We start from the raw sequence: 22,394 nt of genomic DNA, 5'->3' as shown, positions 1-22,394 counted from the left end.
GCACGAATCCCAGCGACCAGTTAGGTCCCACAGAGTTGGCCTTCTCCGGGTCCCGTCAACTAAACAATGTCGTTTGGCGGGACCCAGGGGAAGAGCCTTCTCTGTGGCGGCCCCGACCCTTTGGAATCAACTCCCCCCAGATATCAGAGTTGCCCCCACCCTCCTAGCCTTTCGTAAGCTCCTTAAAACCCACCTCTGTCGTCAGGCATGGGGGAATTGACATGTTCCTTCCCCCTAGGCTTATAAAATTTATGTATGGTATGCTAGTGTGTATGATTGGTTTTAACTTGTGGTGTTTTAAAATTAATTTAAATATTGGATTTGTTTACATTGTATGGCGATTGCTGTGAGCCGCCCCGAGTCTGCAGAGAGGGGCGGCATACAAATCTGATTAATAAAAAATAAAAATAATAAAAATAATAAAAAAATAATCAACCTTGAGCCAGTGGTGAGATTTGAACTGCTGAACTACAGCTAGCGATTAGCTGAACTAGGCTGCACTGCTACACTCTAACCACTGTGCTACCCTGGCTCTGGGGGGAAAGAATGATGTTTTAAGGGTGCCAACCTATTCCTACAGGTTTCTAAAGAAAAGTTAAACATATGTTATAAGGAAATTAATACCATATAAGGCTGGGTGGTTCCTATTAATTCAAAGTGTTGGTTATGACCTATAAAGCCCTTCATGGCACCGGACCAGAATATCCTCGGGACCGCCTCCTGCCGCACGAATCCCAGCGACCGATTAGGTCCCACAGAGTTGGCCTTCTTCGGGTCCTGTCGACTAAACAATGTCGTCTGGCGGGACCCAGGGGAAGAGCCTTCTCTGTGGGGGCTCCGACCCTCTGGAACCAGCTCCCCCGAGATTAGGATTGCCCCCACCCTCCCTGCCTTTCGTAAACTCCTTAAAACCCACCTCTGTCGTCAAGCATGGGGGAACTAAAACATCCCCCCCTTGCCCATGTTGTTTTGCCGTTTGATTGATTGACTGTGTGCCTGTTTTTTATATATATTGGGATTGTTTTATGATTTTTTTAAAAATTTAAAATTGTAATTAGATTGGTGGGAATTGGATTTGTTACTATGTACTGTTTTTATTATGGTTGTGAGCCGCCCCGAGTTTGCGGAGAGGGGCGGCATATAAATCCAATAAATCTAATCTAATCTAATCTATTACTGGCAGCCAGGATTTGGAGGTTATCTGCTAGCCATCTCTCTGTCCCATCACTTCCAAATGATGTTTTAAACCAGCTCTCTCTTTTTTCCAGTTGTTTTTCTTAACAACCACTCAACTTATCTTAACATGCCTTCAAATGATCAGTCCTTTCTGCAGGCACTCCTTAAGTCCAGTTATGGTCTCCCCAAGACACATTTATTTATTTGTATCCCACTATATAAGTATTTCAAGGAGGCAAACATACCCACCGCTTCATCCTTCCATTTCCCCACAAAAACCCTGTGAGGTGGGTTAGGCTGAGAATGACTGGCCTGAAGTTAACTTAGCTGGCGTTCATGCCTAAGATGGGACTAGAACTCACTCTTTGTCTCCTGGTGATTAGCCCAAAGTCACCTAGCCTAAAGTGGAACTACAACTCACTGTCTCTGATGATTGGCCCAAAATCACCTAGCCAGTTTTCATGCCTAAGACGGGACTGGAACCCCCAATCTCCTGGTGAAGTCACCTAGCTGACTTTCATGTCAGAACGCAGCCGCAAGAGCCATCGTGGGGCTTCCCAGATTCGCCCACGTTTCTTCAACACTCTGTGGCTTGAATTGGCTGCCGATCAGTTTCCGGTCACAATTCAAAGTGTTGGTCATGACCTTTAAAGCCCTACATGGCAATGGACCAGATTACCTCCGGAACCGCCTGCTACCGCACGAATCCCAGCGACCGATAAGGTCCCACAGAGTTGGCCTTCTCTGGGTCCCGTCGACTAAACAATGTCGTTTGGCGGGCCCCAGGGGAAGAGCCTTCTCTGTGGCGGCCCCGGCCCTCTGGAACCAACTCCCCCGGGAGATTAGAACTTCCCCCACCCTCCCTGTCTTTCGTAAACTACTCAAGACTCATTTATACCGCCAGGCGTGGGGGAGTTGAAATAGCTCTTCCCCCTAGGCCATTACAAGTTATGCATGGTATGTTTGTGTGTATGTTTGGTTTTATAATAGGGGTTAGTTGTTATTATTGGATTGTATATGTTGTGTTTATTATTGTTGTTAGCCGCCCCGAGTCTGCGGAGAGGGGCGGCATACAAATCCAATTAATAATAATAATAATAATAATTATTATTATTATTATTATTATCATCATCATCATCATCATCATCTCCTGGTGATCACCTTGGTTTTCATCTCTAAGGTGAGATTAGAATTCACGGTCTCTTGGTTTCAAGCCTGGTGTCTTAACCACTACTAGTCCTCGGAGAGGGGCGGCATACAAATCTAAATAATAAATAAATAATAAAATAAATAGACCAAACTAGCTCTCTTTCTGAGAGATAAACCTCTCACAAAGGTTTGTCTCACTTATCACTGTTTCCTCCAACTGTGGAATTCTCTAAAGCCGCTAGTAGCCATTTCTGTTTCCTTCCCGTGGCAGCTAAATCCAGCCGGCAGGTAATACCTTTAACTCTTTTGGAGGAGGCCAGGAGCAGATGGTCTTCCGGGAGGATGTGGGTGATGATGCCAATCGCACGTTCTGCGTGGAATCTAGAAGATCAAAGACAAGCAAGAGGGAAACTTGAGCTCTTGGACCTTAACCTGGAACTTGGCTAGTCCATCTGTGTGACTTGGTGAAAAGCCACGACTTTCCCACTTGAAACAAAGAATACTGTATGTCCTGGTGATAGAAAAGGACCGTTGTACCTACCTGAACGGTCTTCTCGATGCACTGGAAGGAGTGTCCAACGTGGGTAGTTTCACCAATCCCATTGGTAGAGACTGAGTTTAATTATCATAACTAAGCACCGCCCCCTTGCAGCCCCCATGAGCTCAGTTTTAAAAACTCAGTCCAAGTGTAGAGACTGTTGTTTTTTGCTTCTAATAAAGATAGAAACATAGAAACATAGAAGTCTGACGGCAGAAAAAGACCTCATGGTCCGTCTAGTCTGCCCTTATACTATTTCCTGTATTTTATCTTAGGATGGATATATGTTTATCCCAGGCATGTTTAAATTCAGTTACTGTGGATTTATCAACCACGTCTGCTGGAAGTTTGTTCCAAGGATCTACTACTCTTTCAGTAAAATAATATTTTCTCATGTTGCTTTTGATCTTTCCCCCAACTAACTTCAGATTATGTCCCCTTGTTCTTGTGTTCACTTTCCTATTAAAAACACTTCTCTCCTGGACCTTATTTAACCCTTTCACATAGGTTATATTTTAGAATAATGTACCTTTTTAATGTTTTCTTCTTTGTTTTTCAGATTCCTGGAGATGTTCAAGAAGAGGTCTCTGCCCTCCGCGGGCACCCCCCCCCCCATCGTTTCTCCTCAGGGGCCTCTTCCCTCAGAGGGAATAGCCCCGGAGAGGAGTGACCAGCCTGGGGTCCCTGGCCTCTGCGGCCAAACCCGGCTGCAAGCCGAAGGTGGGGGGGTCCATCCCTCCCCACTGGGAGGCTTGAGGCAATCCCCGGGATTCCCCAACGTGGATCGAGCCGAGGAGCGTGTCTCAGCTGTTAGGCGGCTGGAGCGCTTTGCCGCTGCCCCTAGCGCCATGCCCAGCGAGGGGAAGAGCACGTCCCGGAGAATATGCGGCTATCATTCACTAGACCACTCTTTCTCAACCTTGGCCACTTTAAGATGGATGGACTTCAACTCCCAGAATTCCTCAAGCTGGCTGGGGAACTTTGGGAGTTGAAGTCCACCCAACTTAGACAAGTTGAACTCCATCCAAACTAGACAAAAGTTGAGAAACACTGCACTATGTAACTTATGGAATCTTCTGGACTGGTACCCAGAAGCAAACTAGCAATGGCCCCGGCCCTCTGGAACCAACTCCCCCCAGAGATTAGAATTGCCCCTACCCTCCTTGCCTTTCGTAAGCTACTTAAAACCCACCTCTGCCGCCAGGCATGGGGGAACTGAGATACTCTTTCCCCCTAGGCCTTTACAATTCTATGCATGGTATGTCTGTATGCATGTTTGGTTTTTATATAAATGGGTTTTTAATCGTTTTTATTATTGGATTATTATTGTACGCTGTCTTATTATTGCTGTTAGCCGCCCCGAGTCTCCGGAGAGGGGCGGCATACAAATCCAATCAATCAATCAATCAATCAATCAATCAATCAGTCTTATATGGATATCTGGAGGCATGCCCATCATTGCTTGCTGGAGCAATTGGAAGCTTCCAGATGGTCTTTAAGGGCTGCCCCATCTAGAGACATTGCAGTAGTCAAGCTACAATGCGACTGGGACATGAATTACTATCTGAAGAACTCCCTGATTTGCAGGAGTTGTTTATTGGCCAAGTGTGATTGGACACACAAGGAATTTGTCTTTGGTGCACATGCACTCAAAAAGATACTTTTGTCAAGAATCAATTAAGAATCAATTAAAATTCAAAGAATTAAATAGAAAAGCTGAAAGGCAAGTTGAAGGGCAGGGGCCACAGCAAAAAAGGCTCTTCTGCTGGATCCTGCAGGCTGAAATTCTTGGGATCTGAAGTAAGCCCTTCTGCTGGGCTATGAGATGGTTCTGGGATACCCTGGGCCCATGAGATAAAGGACTTTTAAGATTCACAGAGTTGTGAATCTTAACTCTGACCTCCAGATTGTATACACGTAATCCTGGACTTACGGTCACAATTGAACCCAAAATTTCTGTTGCTATGTGAGAGATAAATTAAATTAATCTGGTCCCATTTTACATCCAGATGTTAAGTTAATTACCGCAGCGTCAGGATTCTCCACGGACTCTGCTTGTCAGAAGAAAAGTCAACCAACCTTCCACTTAGCAACATATACCCTGTGCTGAAGTGGGGTTGTAAGTTGAGGACTACCTGTACTTGTTTTAAAATGTGAATAGCCTGATTTTGTTCTATAGGGAGTCCTCAACTTAGGACCACAATTGGGAATCATGCCTGATTATTACGATCTTTTTGCCACAGTTGTTAAGCAAAGCGGTAAATATAGCTAGTTCTCATCTTACAACAACAATTGAGCCCAATATTTCTCGTTAAGTGAAAAATTTGTTAACAACAGGCAATAGCATTTAGGCATATATATTGCTTCACAATGCTTTTACGGTCCTCTCTAAGGTAGGGGTCTCCAACCTTGGCAACTTTAAGCCTGGCAGACTTAAAACTCCCAGAATTTCCCAGCCAGCAAAGCTTTAAGAGACCTCTGCTCTAAGTGGTTTACAGAGTCAACTGTCAGTGTTCCAATTAACATCTAAGTTTAAATCAGAGTCCAATGCAAAGACTTCCTCAAAGTTCCAATTTATTCTTAGGGTCATCTTGGCACATCTCTGGCGAACCCCAAATCTGATTTCCCCAGGATTTCTACTTCCAGGTTACAGTTCATTCTCCTGTCCCACACGCACAAGTTCATTACATGGATCACTAATCTTCTTCCACTAGGTCTGTGCATGTCCATCTTCTTCCCACCCGCTGACAAAAGATGACCTTGAAACGCTAAAAGGATTTCGTTTTGTCTACTTCTAACTCCTCATGCAACCGCCCCTCCCAAGTTCCTACCGCAAAAAACTTTCCAAAAGAACATAACATAGCATAATGGGGCAGGCTAAGACCTCCAAGCATTCTGGCTTCGGCCTGACATCAGCCCCTTGTCCCCAACAAGAGTCCTCATTTTACCCACCTCGGTAGATTGGAAGGCTGAGTCAACCTTGAGCCTGATGAGATTCAAACCTCCTGGTTATGGGCAGAGTTAACTTTGGTGTGCAGTGCTAAGAGTGCAGTACTGCAAGCTACTTCTGCTGATCACCGGCTGCCAGCAATTTGGCAGATCAAATCTCACCAGGCTCAAGGTTGATTCAGCCTTCCATCCTTCTGAGGTGGATAACACTTTGAAAAGTGTTCGGAAACTTCAGATCGTGCAGAATGCAGCTGAGAGAGCAGTCATGGGCTTCCCTAGGTATGCCCATGTTACTCCAACACTCCGCAGTCTGCATTGGTTGCCGATCAATTTCTGGTCACAATTCAAAGTGTTGGTTATGACCTTTAAAGCCTTTCATGGCATTGGACCAGAATATCTCCGAGACCGCCTCCTGCCGCACGAATCCCAGCGACCAAATAGGTCCCACAGAGTGGGCCTTCTCCGGGTTCCGTCGACTAAACAATGTCGATTGGCGGGCCCCAGGGGAAGAGCCTTCTCTGTGGCGGCCCCGACTCTCTGGAACCAGCTCCCCCCAGAGATTAGAACTGCCCTTACCCTCCTTGCCTTTCGCAAGCTCCTTAAAACCCACCTTTGTCGTCAGGCATGGGGGAACTGAAATATCTCCCCAGGGCCTATACAATTTATGTATGGTATGCTTGTATGTATGTCTGCTTAATAATGGGTTTTTAAAAAATATCTTAAATTGTAAATTATTAGATTTGTTATGAACTGTTTTTATTGTGTTGTGAGCCGCCCCGAGTCTACGGACAGAGGCGGCATACAAATCTAATAAACATAAACATAAAATGAGGACCCAGATTGCTGGGGGCAAGGTGCTTACTCTCTGTAAACCGCTTAGAGAGGGCTGTAAAGCATTATCTGTCACACTGGCAAAAGGATGTGAAATGAGTTCTGAGATTTACCATCAGAGTAAAACATACAATTTTCCAACTTCAGAATGGACTTTGAAATAAAGAACCAAATTGTTTAGGTCCTAAATGAATACAATACTCACAGTGCATTATCAAATTTCCCCGAACTGTATTGGTGAACATAAGAAGAGTATGCTAGGTCTTCATGAGCTGTAGCTACATGGATGTTTTTGCCGCCAAACACCGATTGTCTGATGTCCAAGGCTGTCTGAAATGATTTGTGCAAAAAAATATCTAAGCCAGTAACTCAATTTGCAGTCAAAATATTTTTTTTACATATCAGACTAGTTGCAAACAGAATCTTCTGCCCCTTATCCTAGGGTTGATTACAGCATGTTTTAACATCATAGGGACTTGTCCCAAGTGTGTTTTTTTCAAAAGGCAACTGGACCTTCGCTTCTCATCCAGGAAGCTTCTTCAGCTTCAACAGAACTGAGGAAGCTTCTTAGATGAGAAGCAAAATGTCTTCAAAGAAAAAAAAACCAAGAAAGTCCAGCTGACTTCTGAAAAAGTAGTTTTGGGACAACTCATGCCCTCATTACCTCGAGGTTCGATTACTGCAACGCTCTCTACATGGGGCTACCTTTGAAAAGTATTCGGAAACTTCAGATCGTGCAGAATGCGGCCGCGAGAGCCATCGTGGGGCTTCCTAGATTCGCCCACGTTTCTGCAACACTCCGCGGCCTGCATTGGCTGCCGATCGGTTTCCGGTCACAGTTCAAAGTGTTGGCAATGATCTTTAAAGCCCTACATGGCATTGGGCCAGAATACATCCAGAACCGCCTTCTACCGCACAAATCCCAGCGGCCAATAAGGTCCCACAGAGTTGGCCTTCTCCGGGTCCCATTGACCAAACAATGTCGTTTGGTGGGCCCCAGGGGAAGAGCCTTCTCTGTGGCGGCCCTGGCCCTCTGGAATCAACTCCCCCCAAAGATTAGAACGGCCCCCACCCTCCTTGTCTTTCGCAAATTACTGAAGACCCACCTTTGTCGCCAGGCATGGGGGAGTTAGGATATTCCTTCCCCTAGGCCATTACAAGTTATGCATGGTATGTTTGTTTGTGTGTATGTTTGGTTTTTATAATAAGGGTTTTTAGTTGTTTTATTAAATTGGATTGTTACATGTTGTTTTTTGTCATTGTTGTTAGCCGCCCCGAGTCTGCGGAGAGGGGCGGCATACAAATCCAATTAATAATAATAATAATAATAATAATAATAATAATAATAATAATAATAATAATGACTGAGTATCTCCACAGACATAGCATGGATGCCATTGCCTTAACTAAGCATGTAAGACTGAAAAGAGGAAACTTGTTCCAGGTTTGGGATAAGATAAATATTTTAAACTATAATTTAGATTTGTCATGAATTGTTTTATTTTGTTGTGAGCCGCCCTGAGTCTGCGGAGAGGGGCGGCATACAAATCTAAATAATAAATAAATAAATAAGACAGCTTTACTTGGAACATTCCAATGGAATTTGGCCAAGGTCAGGTATCACATCAGAGGGAACAAGTGGAGAGGTGACACTATAACCCCCCTTACTCTTTTCTTTTCCATCCTATGGTCCCAAAGGGAGGTAGAATAATACTACCAACTGTATGTTTTATTTTAAAATGTGGGGGCCTTGGTGCTCTCTGAGCATGGTGGTTTTCTTGCAGACGTTTCATTACCCAATCATCAGTCATCATTTTATATACAGGCATCATGGGATCACCATTTGCAACCATCCCAGCTAGTTTCCAACTAGCAAAGTAATGGTGGAAGCCAGATTTGCTTAATGAGTGCATGATTCACTTAACAACCACAGTGATTTATTTAACAACCGTCCCAAGAAAGATAAAATAGGGCAAAATTCACTTAACTGCCTCGTTTAGCAACAGAATTTTGGGGCTCTATTGTGGCTGTATGTCGAGAACTACCAATATATAATTTTTAACAGGGATGAAATGCAGCCGGTTTCTCTATCGGCTTGGAAGTGCACATGCCGTCATCACATTGAGGTTTTGACCCTGTGTGCATGCGCAGGCTTTGTGCATTCGCAGAGAGTGAGAAAGCAGCATTTCACCTCTTGTTTTTACTTTTTTTTTTTTTACTTTACTCTTTTCTGTCTTGCTTTGTATTGCCAGCTTGTTCTACTTAAGGTCCAAAATTGGGCATGAAGATACTAAAATATTTTCTGTTTTGACTTACTTACTTACTTATTGGATTTATATGCCGCCCCTCTCCGAGGATTCGGGGCGGCTTACAAGATATAAAAGAAAATAGAAGCGTTCTAAATCCAATTAATTAAAACTAACTAATCTAGTCTAAAATCCCGTTATGTTAAAATCAAGAGTTCCCACTCAAACAACACTTATTTATTTATTTATTTATCAGATTTATATGCCGCCCCTCTCCGCAGACTCGGGGCGGCTCACAGCAGTAATAGTACAATGCAAACAAATCTAATATTTAAGTTTAAGTTAATTTAAAACCCCAATTTAAAAACCAATCATACATACTAGCATACCATGCATAAATTTTATAAGCCTAGGGGGAGGGAAAGTATCAATTCCCCCATGCCTGACGACAGAGGTGGGTTTTAAGGAGCTTATGAAAGGCAAGGATGGTTGGGACAACTCTGATATCCGGGGAGAGTTGGTTCCAAAGGGTCGGGGCCGCCACAGAGAAGGCTCTTCCCCTGGGTCCCGCCAAACGGCATTGTTTAGTTGACGGGACCCGAAGAAGACCCACTCTGTGGGACCTAACTAGTCGCTGGGATTCGTGCGGCAGAAGGCGGTCCCGGAGATATTCTGGTCCGGTGCCATGAAGGGCTTTATAGGTCATAACCAACACTTTGAATTGTGACTGGAAACTGATCGGCAACCAATGCAGACTGCGGAGTGTTGGTGTGACATGGGCGTATTTAGGATTTAACACGAATCCCAGCGACCGGTTAGATCCCACAGAGTTGGCCTTCTCTGGGTCACGTCGACTAAACAATGTCGTTTGGCGGACCCCAAGAGAAGAGCCTTCTCTGTGGTGGCCCCGACCCTCTGGAACCAGCTCCCTCCAGATATCAGAGTTGCCCCCACCCTCCTTGCCTTTCGCAAGCTCCTTAAAACCCACCTCTGTCGTCAGGCATGGGGGAATTGAAATTTTCCCTTCCCCCTAGGCTTATAGAAGAACCGTTGTACCTACCTGAACGGTCTTCTCGATGCCCTGGAAGGAGAGTCCAGCATGGGTTTAGCTCAAGTCTTATTGGTAGGACTGAGTTTCAAATTAACATAAATAAATAATAATTAGGTACCGCCCCCTTGCTGCCCCAAGTACCCAGTTTTAAAAAACGAAAAGATGTAAAGGTAATGAATTTTATTAACAACCATAATAACATAAGAAACCAGTATCATCAAACCAAACTCCCATGGTTCTTCGGGAGGGTATGGACTCTCCTTCCAGGGCATCGAGAAGACCGTTCAGGTAGGTACAACGGTTCTTCTCCCATGCCTCCTGGAAGGAGAGTCCAGCATGGGATATACCCAAGGTCCAAGGTTCAGGGAGGGAGATTGTGAACCATGGGTGGTACCTCCCCGCACACCTTCTGGAGTACCCGTCTGCCAAAAGCAGCTTCAGCTGAAGCGAAGGTGTCCAATTTGTAATGGCGAATAAAAGTTGTGGGTGAACTCCAGGCCGCGGCTCTGCAGATATCTTCAAGGGGGGCTTGTGACGCCCAAGCTGCCGAAGAAGCCGCACTCCTTGTCGAATGAGCCTGTATACCACTCGGTGGAGTCCTGGCGCTCGCCTTGTATGCCTCAACTATACATAGTCTCACCCACTGGCTGATAGTATTAGAAGATACCTTGAGGCCCAGTTTGCTAGCACTAAACGAGACAAACAAAGCCTCAGTCTTGCGTGAACTGCCGGTACGCCTGATGTAAAGCTTCAGTGCTCTGCGTACGTCTATCTTGTGCCATTTAAGCTCTAAAGGATGAGTACCGTGAGCACAGAAATCCGGTAACACCAGCTCTAGAGCCCTGTGAAAGTGAGTGTTAATCTTTGGAAGAAAGGTGGGGTCCAGACGTAAACAAACTCTGTCTGGATAAAATTGACACAAGTCTGATCTGACCGACAGGGCGGACAGTTCGGAAACCCGCCTTGCCGAGGTGACTGCCACCAAAAAGGCCGTCTTAAAGGAAAGGTAACGCAATGGAACAGTTCTCAATGGTTCAAACGGTGGCCCCGTGAGGGCCTGAAGGACCAAGGTCAAGTCCCATGTGGGAAAACGACGAACAGGAGGGGGATGCGTGTTGGTAGCCCCTCTGAGAAAATCCTTAATCCAAGGGTGACTAGTTAAAGGTCCCCCATCGTCCCGCTTTATAATGGTGGCAAGCGCTGCGACCTGGCGTTTTAGCGTGTTTGGCGCCAAACCGTTCTCCAAACCCTTCTGCAAGAATTCCAGGACAGGGATGACTGAGGAATCCTGTGGTCGAAGGTTCCTGTCATTGCAGAAGGAATGAAAGGCTGCCCATGTTGCCTGATAAATTCGGACTGTGGAAGGGCGTCGAGCCGCTTGAATAGTCGCGATAACATTCTCGGGAAGGAGACAGCTCCTCAACCTGTCCCCTTCAAATGCCATGCGGTTAAGTGAAACCATTGAGGTTCCGGGTGGTACACGAACCCCTGGCTGAGGCATATCCGGTCGTCCGGTATCCTCCACGGTGGAGAAATGGACAGTTCTCTGAGGTCCGCAAACCACGGTCTCCGAGGCCAATGAGGCGCTAGCAAGATCACCTCCGCCTCCTCCGACAGGATCTTCCTTACCACTGATGGAATGAGTGGGATCGGGGGGAAGGCGTACAGTAGGACCTTTGGCCACTGAAGATGTAGTGCATTGACTCCTTCGGCTCCCGGGGTCGGAAACTGGGAGTAGAACCTCCGGAGTTGGGTATTCTGGGGGGTAGCGAAGAGATCCACCACCGGTTCCCCGAACCGACGCGAGACTTCCTGGAACAGGTCCGGATCGAGCCGCCACTCCGCCGGGTCCAGTTCCTGGCGACTGAGCCAATCCGCCTGCATGTTGTCCTCCCCCGCGATGTGCTCTGCATGGAGGGAGGAAAGATGAGTCTCCGCCCAGTTGAAGAGGAGGACCGTCTCTTCCATCAACCTGAGAGAGCGCGTTCCGCCCTGGTGATTTAAATGCGCCCTGGTCGCAACGTTGTCCGTGCGTACAAGGACGTGGTGACCTTCCAGTAAGGTGGCGAAGGCCAGCAAGGCCAAGCGGACAGCTCTCAACTCCAAGAAATTGATGTTTATTGGACATAGTTCCTGGGGGCTCCAGAAGCCCTGAGCCACCTGAGACTGGGTGTGAGCCCCCCACCCCAACAGGCTGGCGTCTGTGGTGAGGATCGTGTGATGGCATGGTCCGAAGGAAGTGCCCTGCCGCAGTGCTGCAGATCTCCACCAGCGGAGAGAGTGTTGCAACTCGCGTCCCACGACGGTTAGACGGTGTGTATGGCTCAGTCTGCGACGCTGAAACGGAAGCAAGGTCCACTGGAGCAGTCGATAATGGTAGCGGGCCCAAGGGACAATGTCCACACAGGATACCAGGGTCCCGAGTACCTTTGACAGGAAGGACAACGGCACCGTTCGGCTCTGCTGAAGGCCGCCTATGAGAGAACAGATGCGGTGCTGTCTCTCCGGAGATAGATACACTCTTTGAGAGACCGTATCTATCACCGCACCCAGATGAATGAGTCTGGTGACAGGAGCCAAATGGCTTTTTGGCATGTTGATGGTAAAACCATGACGCTGTAGACAAGACATCGTGGTTCGTAAGTCCTTGTGCGCCCTCTGGCGGGTTGGAGACAGAAGTAAGATGTCGTCCAGATATGCGAGAATCCGTATAGGTCGGGACCGCAGATCGGCCAGTAGTGCATCCAGTACCTTCGTAAAGGTACGTGGGGCCGATGATAGGCCAAAGGGCATGGCCCTGTACTGGTAATGGACGTTGTGTAGACAGAATCGAAGAAATTGTCGATGGTACGGGTGTATGGGGATGTGCAGGTAGGCCTCCTTTAGATCCACCGAAGTAAGCAGGTCCCCTGCCCGAACAGAGGCCAGGATGGAGCGGAGGGAGGCCATCTTGAACCGTCGGTACAGAATATACTGGTTGAGACGTTTGAGGTTCAAGATGAGCCTGCAACCCCCGGAGGCCTTGGGTACAAGGAACACCCTTGAATAGAATCCCGTACCCTTGGAATTGTCCTGAACGGGTTCGATCGCCTGGATTTGTAAAAGGTGGAGAATTTCCTGATCTAACAGAGACCTCCTTTCGAAGTCTCTGGGGACCGGACAGGCAGTAAAATGGTTTGGAGGATCGTGTAGAAACTCGATCTTTAGCCCCTGCGAGATAGTGGCTAAGACCCAAGGGTCTGAGGTGGTAGCTCGCCATCTGTCGCTGAACTTTTGTAGCCTGCCCCCCAAAGGAATGTCGTCCAGGCAGTCAATTGGCACGTCTGGCGTTCCGTTGTTGGTATCCCCGGTATGGGCGTCTCGTCTGGGAGAAGCCTCTGCCTCGTTCCTGGGAATACTGTCGGTCATTCCTATAGGATGTGGAAAAGGCCCCCTGCGAGTAAGGTCTGGTCTGCTGCGAAGGGGCGGACCACGAGTCCCACCGAAAGGACTGCCTACGGGAGTACGGGCCAGCCCTGCGGTCCTGGCGGCGGAAAGATCTTGGGAGGACCTTTCTTTTATCCTTATCCTCCACCAGGACAGGATCTAGGGCCTCCCCGAACAATTTTGTACCCTCAAAGGGAGCTGAAGACAGAGTCCACTTGGACTTGGCATCCACCTGCCAGTTCCTGAGCCAAAGCAGGCGCCTTGACGCAATGGTGGAAGCCATAGCCCTGGAGGCAAATTTCGCGGCATGCAGAGTGGCATCTGTGGAAAATTCCGCAGTCGCGAGGAGCTTATTCAGGTCCTGCCGCAGTCGAGTCTCCTCAGGAGCCAGCCTCGCCTGAACCTCCTGAATCAACATAATGGACGCCCGACTGAAGAAGGAGGCCGTGGAAGCTGCTCGAAGAGCCCAAGCGGCCATCTGGTGGGTCTTTTTGAGAAGAGTTTCCGCTCTCCTTTCATCCGGTTTCAAATTGTCCGCCGTCTCTGAAGGCACAACCGTGCGGGAAACCAAAGTGGCCACCGGCTTGTCCACGGGGGGGAACTGGAGCAGCGTCTCCATGCTGTCATCAAAGGTATAAAAACGGCGTTCCAGGTTAGAAGGCCCTTGCGCCGCCGCCGGATGTTGCCACGGGCGCTTGACATTTTCAAGGAAAATCTCCAATGCAGGAACCTTGTCCGATTCCTTAGCGGGTTCCTTGCATAGAGCAGCCGAGGTGCGTGGCCCGTCTGAAGACTCCACTAATGACGTTGCTCCTGGTACATCTAAGGCTTGCTTTGCCTTGCGCAATAAAACCCTATACAAGGAGGGTTTAAAAAGTCCCGCCACTGCTGGCTGCTCTGGAACAGTGAATTCATCATCTGACAGGCCGTCACCGTGGTCACTGTCCTCCTCAAAATCAGTGTGGTCAATGGATACAGAACCCAACCCAGTCGGGGGCGGTGGTGCTGACCAAATGTCTCTGGGCTGGATAGGCTGAGAGGGAAATACATTGGCTCGTTGTGATGCCGCAGCTATGCCCTGCGTAAATGCATTGGCCACAATGTCCTGTATGGCAGGGGCAAATGCCTGCCAAGCATCTGCATTGTCTCTAAGCCCCGCTGCCGTGGGGGTGAAGGTAGATGAAGGCAAATAACATGGTGCCTGTAACTCCACTTGAGACAGAACCTGCCTATGAGAAGAGGTAGGCCTCTCAGACCTCGCTGCAGGTGATGGCAATGGAGGGGGGATCTGCCTGTCAGGGGACCAGTCTCTCTCCGTTGCGGTGCCCTGGAGACCCATGGAAGCAGCAGGTGGAAGGGCAGATGGAGGAAGAGGCTGGAAAGGGCCTATAGTGAGTCCACCTACGATGGGGGGGGACAAGGCCGCCTCCAAACGTTGCTCTAGGGCCTTGATCTTCCTCTCAGCCTCACGAAGGGAGGAACCTGATTGGGAGGACTTATTCTTAGGCTTGGTGGCCTTATCCTTCCCTTTGATAGGAGTGACAGTCTGGGCCTGTTCCTCTGCAATGACCAGTTGGTCTGCCATATTCATGAAATTAATATGGGGCAGCGTACTCACGATCGAATCCACAAAACGTGCACAGCCACAGTTATATTGAGAAACAGAAGGCTCTCACTTGCAAGCAATGGCATGAATACAGAGCTGACAGTGAAAAAGGAAGCGTTTCAATAGGCTGACAGCCTACCACGTGACCTCGTCGGCTGTCTCCGGGCAGGTTTCAGGAGACTGACACTTGGCCCGCTGCCATTTCGCGCCTAATTAAAACGGCAAGGCTATGCCGTTCGCGCTCTTGGCCCGTTGCCAACAAAAAAACATGGCGGCCAGAGGAAAAACGCCTCACAGGGCGAGTATGTACTTCAGCGAGGTCGGGAAGCCTCGCCGCCGCCGCCAGCGACAATTGCCCGTCGCAGGGAGGCTGCCAAAGCCTCCTCTTGCCGCTCGCCCCTGCGAGCTATCGAACAGCTGTTAGGCGGCTTTAAAAGGCCGCCGCGGCTTTCCTTAGGCGCTCTCTGTCCCACGCCGCCGCTCTGAGGCTGCCGACGCCTCCCTTTGCCGCTCGCCCCTGCGAGCGGTCAATCAGCTGTTAGGCGGCTTTGAAGGGCCGCCGCGGCTTCCTTCAGGCGTTCATAGCCATCCGCAGCCCCCGAAAATGGGGAGGGGCGGACCCCCCCCATCTGGGGTGATTTGGGCTTATTGGACCATCAGGCCCTATAATGACTCCATTATAGCCCCGTTGCTCCTCGGTGGGCAGTACCCGCTGAGAGAAGAGGCCCCAAAAGGAGAAAGGTGGGGGTGGTGCCCGCGGAGGGCAGAGACCCCATCAGATCAGGAACCTATTGAAAAGAAAAGGGAACAAAATTAAAAGGTTCACATAATATTTATTATACATTAATTCACTTTATATACTCAACCTAAAAGGGAGAGAAAAAACTCATGTCCTTAACCTCGACTGAGTTTTTTAAAACTGGGTACTTGGGGCAGCAAGGGGGCGGTACCTAATTATTATTTATTTATGTTAATTTGAAACTCAGTCCTACCAATAAGACTTGAGCTAAACCCATGCTGGACTCTCCTTCCAGGAGGCATGGGAGAAGGGCTTTATAGGTCATAACCAACACTTTGAATTGTGACTGGAAACTGATCGGCAACCAATGCAGACTGCGGAGTGTTGGTGTGACATGGGCGTATTTAGGATTTAACACGAATCCCAGCGACCGGTTAGATCCCACAGAGTTGGCCTTCTCTGGGTCACGTCGACTAAACAATGTCGTTTGGCGGACCCCAAGAGAAGAGCCTTCTCTGTGGTGGCCCCGACCCTCTGGAACCAGCTCCCTCCAGATATCAGAGTTGCCCCCACCCTCCTTGCCTTTCGCAAGCTCCTTAAAACCCACCTCTGTCGTCAGGCATGGGGGAATTGAAATTTTCCCTTCCCCCTAGGCTTATAGAACTTATACATGGTATGCTTGTATGTATGATTGGTTCTTTAAATTGGGGTTCTTTAGATTATTTTTAATATTAGATTTGTTTACATTGTCTTTTTTATTGTTGTTAGCAGCCCCGAGTCTTCGGAGAGGGGCGGCATACAAATCTAATAAATCTAATAAATCAGATAGATAGATAGATAGATAGATAGATAGATAGATAGATAGATAGATAGATAGATAGATAGATAGATAGATTTATTTATTTGTCGGCCAGGGGGCTGGGGTCTAATAGCCCCAAGCCTGGCAGCATAAATGAATTTTAAGATTCATGCGGAAGGCAAGGAGGGTGGGGGCAGTACGAATCTCTGGGGGGGAGCTGATTCCAGAGGGCTGAAGCCCCCACAGAGAAGGCTCTTCCCCCAGGCCCCGCCAAGTAACACAGTCTAGTTGATGAGACTTGGAGAAGGCCGACTCTGTGGGACCTAACCAGCCGCTGGGATTCACGCGGCAAGAGGCGGTCCCGCAAGTAATCTGGCCCGATGCTCTGTAGGGCTTGAATTGCACCCGGAAACCAATCGGCAGCCAATGCAGTCCACGGAGTGCTGAAGAAACATGGGCATGCCTAGGCAGGCCCATGATCGCTCACACGGCTGCATTTTGCACGATTTGCAATTTCCGGACATTGCAGTAGTCGGACCTTGAGGTGCTAAGGGCAGGAGTAACTGTGAGTAGAGACTCCCTGTCCAAATAGGGCTGCAACTGGTGCACCAGGCGAACCTGGGCAAACACTTCACTTTGGCACGCCTATTATCTGACCTCAACACTGTCAGACTTTCTACTAAATCTGCACTTAGAAACATAGCAACATAGAAGACTGACGGCAGAAAAAGACCTCATGGTCCATCTAGTCTGCTCTTATACTATTTCCTGTATTTTATCTTAGGATGGATCTATGTTTATCCCAGGCATGTTTAAATTCAGTTACTGTGGATTTATCTACCACATCTGCTGGAAGTTTGTTCCAAGGATCTACTACTCTTTCAGTAAAATAATATTTTCTCACGTTGCTTTTGATCTTTCCCCCAACTAACTTCAGATTGTGTCCCCTTGTTCTTGTGTTCACTTTTCTATTAACTATTCCTATTCTATTCTACTAGTTTTTCTCATCATTCCTATCATCCTTTTCCTCCCACTTAGGACTGTATGACTGTAACTTGTTCCTTGTATCCTAATATTTTTATTAATATTGTTTCTTCATTGCTTATTTGACCCCTATGACAATCATTAAGTGTTGTACCACATGATTCTTTGAGAGCATATGCAGCAAGACAAATTCCTTGTGTGTCCAATCACACTTGGCCAATAAAATTCTATTCTATTCTATTATGGAGAAGAAAGCATGGCATACAACAGTAGCATATACTTACTGGCTTGCGATAAATTACAAAACCAAAACCGTACCTGATAAATGGCAACTGACTGGCATATGTTATCTACATTGAGTAAATAAAATCCATAGTCAAGTAGTGTGTCCGAATATTTAGGATGCTTGGCTCCAAAATGCTCCCTGAAAGATTAAAACAAAAGAACAAAAACACTCCAGGTTAAGAACATCACAAAATTTTCCCAAAAGGACTGAGCAGGTTGTAGCATTTGAAGAGACCTCTTACGTACCGTGCTAGGTACACTGCGTGTTTTATCAACTGCTCAGCTTTCTTAAATTCACGTTTCACAACGCAAGCCTAAAACAGAAGATATTAAGAGATTAAGGCTCCATGGATATTCAAAGGCCTGTCTTGTCTGCTATACCCCACACCTCAAAGGAGGTCCCAAAACACAACCTGTGATCTCAACTACAGAGTGTGAAGGCAGAGTCAATGTTTAGGTACAAGTAATCCTCGAGTTACAACAGTTTATTGTATATTGTTTATTGTTTGCCGCCCCGAGTCCTCGAAGATGGCCAGCATACAAATCCAATTAATAAATTTATTTATTTATTTATAGAAACATAGAAGATTGACAGCAGAAAAAGACCTCATGGTCCATCTAGTCTGCCCTTATACTATTTCCTGTATTTTATCTTACAATGGATATATGTTTATCCCAGGCATGTTTAAATTCAGTTACTGTGGATTTACCAACCACATCTGCTGGAAGTTTGTTCCAAGGATCTACTACTCTTTCAGTAAAATAATATTTTCTCACGTTGCTTTTGATCTTTCCCCCAACTAACTTCAGATTGTGTCCCCTTGTTCTTGTGTTCACTTTTCTATTAAAAACACTTCCCTCATGAACCTTATTTAACCCTTTAACATATTTAAATGTTTCGATCATGTCCCCCCTTTTCCTTCTGTCCTCCAGACTATACAGATTGAGTTCATGAAGTCTTTCCTGATACGTTTTATGCTTAAGACCTTCCACCATTCTTGTAGCCCGTCTTTGGACCCGTTCAATTTTGTCAATATCTTTTTGTAGGTGAGGTCTCCAGAACTGAACACAGTATTATTCCAAATGAGGTCTCACCAATGCTCTATATAAGGGGATCACAATCTCCTTATTTGACTTCTATGCCGCCCAATCCTGAATGACTCAGGGCAGTTCATTTATTGACTGCTCAAAGTGACAATGGCACTGGGGAAAAAATGACTTATGAGCATTTTTCACACTTAGAAGCATCCCCATGGTCACATGATGAAAATTCAGAGGCTTTGGCAACTGGCGTGTACTTATGACAGTTGCAGTGTTCCAAGGTCATGTGATCCCCTTTTGCGACCTACTGGCAAACAAAGTCAATGGGGAAGCCAGATTCACCTAACAACTGTGTTACTAACTGTAACAACTGCAGTGATTCACTTAACAACCATGGTAACAAAGGCCGTAAAAAGAAGCAAAACTCACTTAACAAATGTCTTGTTTAGCAAACATAAATTTTTGGGCTCAATTGTGGTCATAAGTTGAGGAGTACCTGTATTCTTCCCTCTGCCTTTAGGAACAGTTTTATTAATTTTGCAAATATTTATTTTTCCCTCAAGAAATCGGGTTCTTGTAGGCTCTGCCCTCAAGGAAAAATGTGTCTGATTTCCTGTCCTCCTCAGTAAGTGGTCAGTAAGGGGCGTAGATAAGTTCACTAGCCTGCCTTTCATCGCCTGTCTTGTCTCTCCTTATCTCATATATCATATATCTTTTCTTCCTTTCATATATCTTCTCCTCTACTTTTATATCTTTTCTTTATATATAATACTTCATGTCTATCCTCTTCAATATGTATTGTGTATTGGACTAAACAAACAAACAAACAAACAAATAAATAAATAACATCAACAATTGTTCAACTTACCTTTGAGGCTTGCCGTAAAACATCCACAACTACTTTTACAGGCAAACCAACCGAGATCTCCTTCATTGCTTCTATACACCATTTGTAAGCCTGTGAGGTACACAACAAGAGTTTGGAAAAGTATTTGTTACTAAGGCTATAGAGATTTCAAAGAAACACACACTGGTCACATCCAACAATTTTACAACTATCTTCCATTAACTGGGACCTCTGGGGAAGGCAAACGTCAATCCCTATAATCCCCAATCAACACAACCAAGGCTGCCTTATTGTCAAACACAAAACCCAAGAGTGCCTGGAAGCTACCAGATCTGGACACAGAGATGAAAGTCTCAGATTTTTCGGGGAATCGTTCTGAATGCAGAAGCTGTTTTCAGGAATACACTAATTTTAATTACTGGTTTGATTTGTTTTTCACACATCTCACCTCAAGGTGATTCTTTTTGATGATGTTTGATGGACTTGATGGATGTTTGAATCGTTTGTTTGGGGGGGAGGGGAAGGACAACTTAAACTTGGGGAAAGGGTTAAATAAGGTTCAGGAGGGAAGTGTTTTTAATAGGAAAGTGAAGACAAGAACAAGGGGACACAATCTGAAGTTAGTTGGGGGGAAAATCAAAAGCAACGTGAGAAAATATTATTTCACTGAAAGAGTAGTAGATCCTTGGAACAAACTTCCAGCAGACGTGGTTGGTCAATCCACAGTAACTGAATTTAAACATGCCTGGGATAAACATATATCAATTGTAAGATAAAATACAGGAAATAGTATAAGGGCAGACTAGATGGACCAGGAGGTCTCTTTCTGCCATCAGTCTTCTATGTTTCTATGAATGTTACTGGAAAGAAGTGGAAGCTGTAGACAGAAGATTGTGAATACTAGTCCTGTCTCAGGCATGAAAGTCAGCTGGGTGACATTGAGCGAATCACCAGGAGATGATGAGTTCTATCCCCACATCGGGCAGGAAAACCGGCTGGGTGACTTTGGGCCAGTCACTCTCTCTTTCAGCTGAAGCCACATCACAGAGTTGCTTTGTGGGGAAATAGAAGGAGGATGCATATTTTGAGAGACTTGTAAAATAATAAAGCAGGATAGAAATCTAAACAAACAAGAACTAATAAAGAAGATTATTGTAGCTCAGGATTGACATGAGAGGTCCTTGGTGCTCCCTGAACTTGGTTGGTTTCTTGCAGACGTTTCATTACCCAAACAAGGTAACATCATCAGTGCTAGTGATGTTACCTGACATATAAGCACTGATGACATTACCTAGTTTGGGTAATGAAACATCTGCAAGAAAATAAGGAAGCTCAGAAAGCACCAAGGACCCCTCCTCAAATAGAAACATAGAAACATAGAAGATTGACGGCATAAAAAGACCTCATGGTCCATCTAGTCTGCCTTTATACTATTTACTGTATTTTATCTTACAATGGATATATGTTTATCCCAGGCATGTTTAAATTCAGTTACTGTGGATTTATCTACCACGTCTGCTGGAAGTTTGTTCCAAGGATCTACTACTCTTTCAGTGAAATAATATTTTCTCATGTTGCCTTTGATCTTTCCCCCAACTAACTTCAGATTGTGTCCCCTTGTTCTTGTGTTCACTTTCCTATTAAAAACACTTCCCTCATGAACCTTATTTAACCCTTTAACATATTTAAATGTTTCGATCATGTCCCCCCTTTTCCTTCTGTCCTCCAGACTATGCAGATGGAGTTCATGAAGTCTTTCCTGATACATTTTATGCTGAAGACCTTCCAAATAAATAAATACGTTCAACCTCATCCCACACTTCTTTCATACATGTCCATTTGGGCATTCAAACTTTGAGTCTTGAGGTACTACTGTTTTAACCAGTCAAGTGTTGCAGGACCGACCACTGAATCAAGACACACCAGAGGCTTAGACCATCTACTGTCGACCTCACCCCATTCCTAAGAGGTGTGCAAAAGTGCACCATCGTGCCTACTGCCCCTTTTTTACTGTCCTATTGAGCTCATTTATCTGTAATTGCTTTGCTTATCTGTACGTTTACAGTATACCTATACCTGCTATCTTGTACATATTTGACAAAGAAACAAGCAAACCAACAAGCAAGCTAACAAACAAACAATTATATAAATAGACGTTTGGTGCTGAAATCAAGGGAAAAGAGTTTTAGGAGCCGGGGTGGCGCAGCAGGTGGAGTGCTGTACTGCAAGCCACTGAAGCTGACTGTAGATCTGTAGGTCAGCGGTTCAAATCTCATCAAGGTTGACTAAGCCTTCCATCCTTCCGAGGTGGGTAAAATGAGGACCCGGATTGTGGGGGCAAAGGCTGCCTCTGTTAGAAAGTGCTATTGCTAACATGTTGTTGTAAGCCGCCCTGAGTCTAAGGAGAAGGGCGGCATAAAAATCGAATAAATAAAATAAATAAATAAAGGCTGGCTGAGGCCAAGGAATATTGGCTAAGGCCCTGATAGCGGACCTGTGGCATATGTGCCACAGCTGACATAGAAACATAGAAGACTGACGGCAGAAAAAGACCTCATGATCCATCTAGTCTGCCCTTATTTTCTGTATTTTATCTTAGGATGGATCTATGTTTATCCCAGGCATGTTTAAATTCAGTTACTGTGGATTTATCTACCACGTCTGCTGGAAGTTTGTTCCAAGGATCTACTACTCTTTCAGTAAAATAATACTTTTTCATGTTGCTTT

At 46.1% G+C, this 22,394-nt stretch overlaps 1 protein-coding gene across 1 annotated transcript in view; it reads right to left on the bottom strand.

Moving 5' to 3' along the window:
• APPBP2 (amyloid beta precursor protein binding protein 2) overlaps positions 1-22,394 on the bottom strand; it is a 78,765-nt gene that overhangs the window by 4,648 nt on the left and 51,723 nt on the right. The window contains exons 6-10 of the mRNA XM_070735301.1: positions 19,689-19,778; positions 18,026-18,093; positions 17,813-17,918; positions 6,849-6,973; positions 2,621-2,706 (exon numbers count right to left, since the gene is read on the bottom strand). Coding sequence (XP_070591402.1) covers positions 2,621-2,706; positions 6,849-6,973; positions 17,813-17,918; positions 18,026-18,093; positions 19,689-19,778 — 475 coding nt within the window. The remainder of the gene's footprint in view (positions 1-2,620; positions 2,707-6,848; positions 6,974-17,812; positions 17,919-18,025; positions 18,094-19,688; positions 19,779-22,394) is intronic.

The sequence above is a fragment of the Erythrolamprus reginae genome, chromosome 1 (assembly GCF_031021105.1).
Source record: "Erythrolamprus reginae isolate rEryReg1 chromosome 1, rEryReg1.hap1, whole genome shotgun sequence".
Taxonomy (NCBI): domain Eukaryota; kingdom Metazoa; phylum Chordata; class Lepidosauria; order Squamata; family Dipsadidae; genus Erythrolamprus; species Erythrolamprus reginae.
This window is presented reverse-complemented; position numbering and strand designations above follow the sequence as displayed.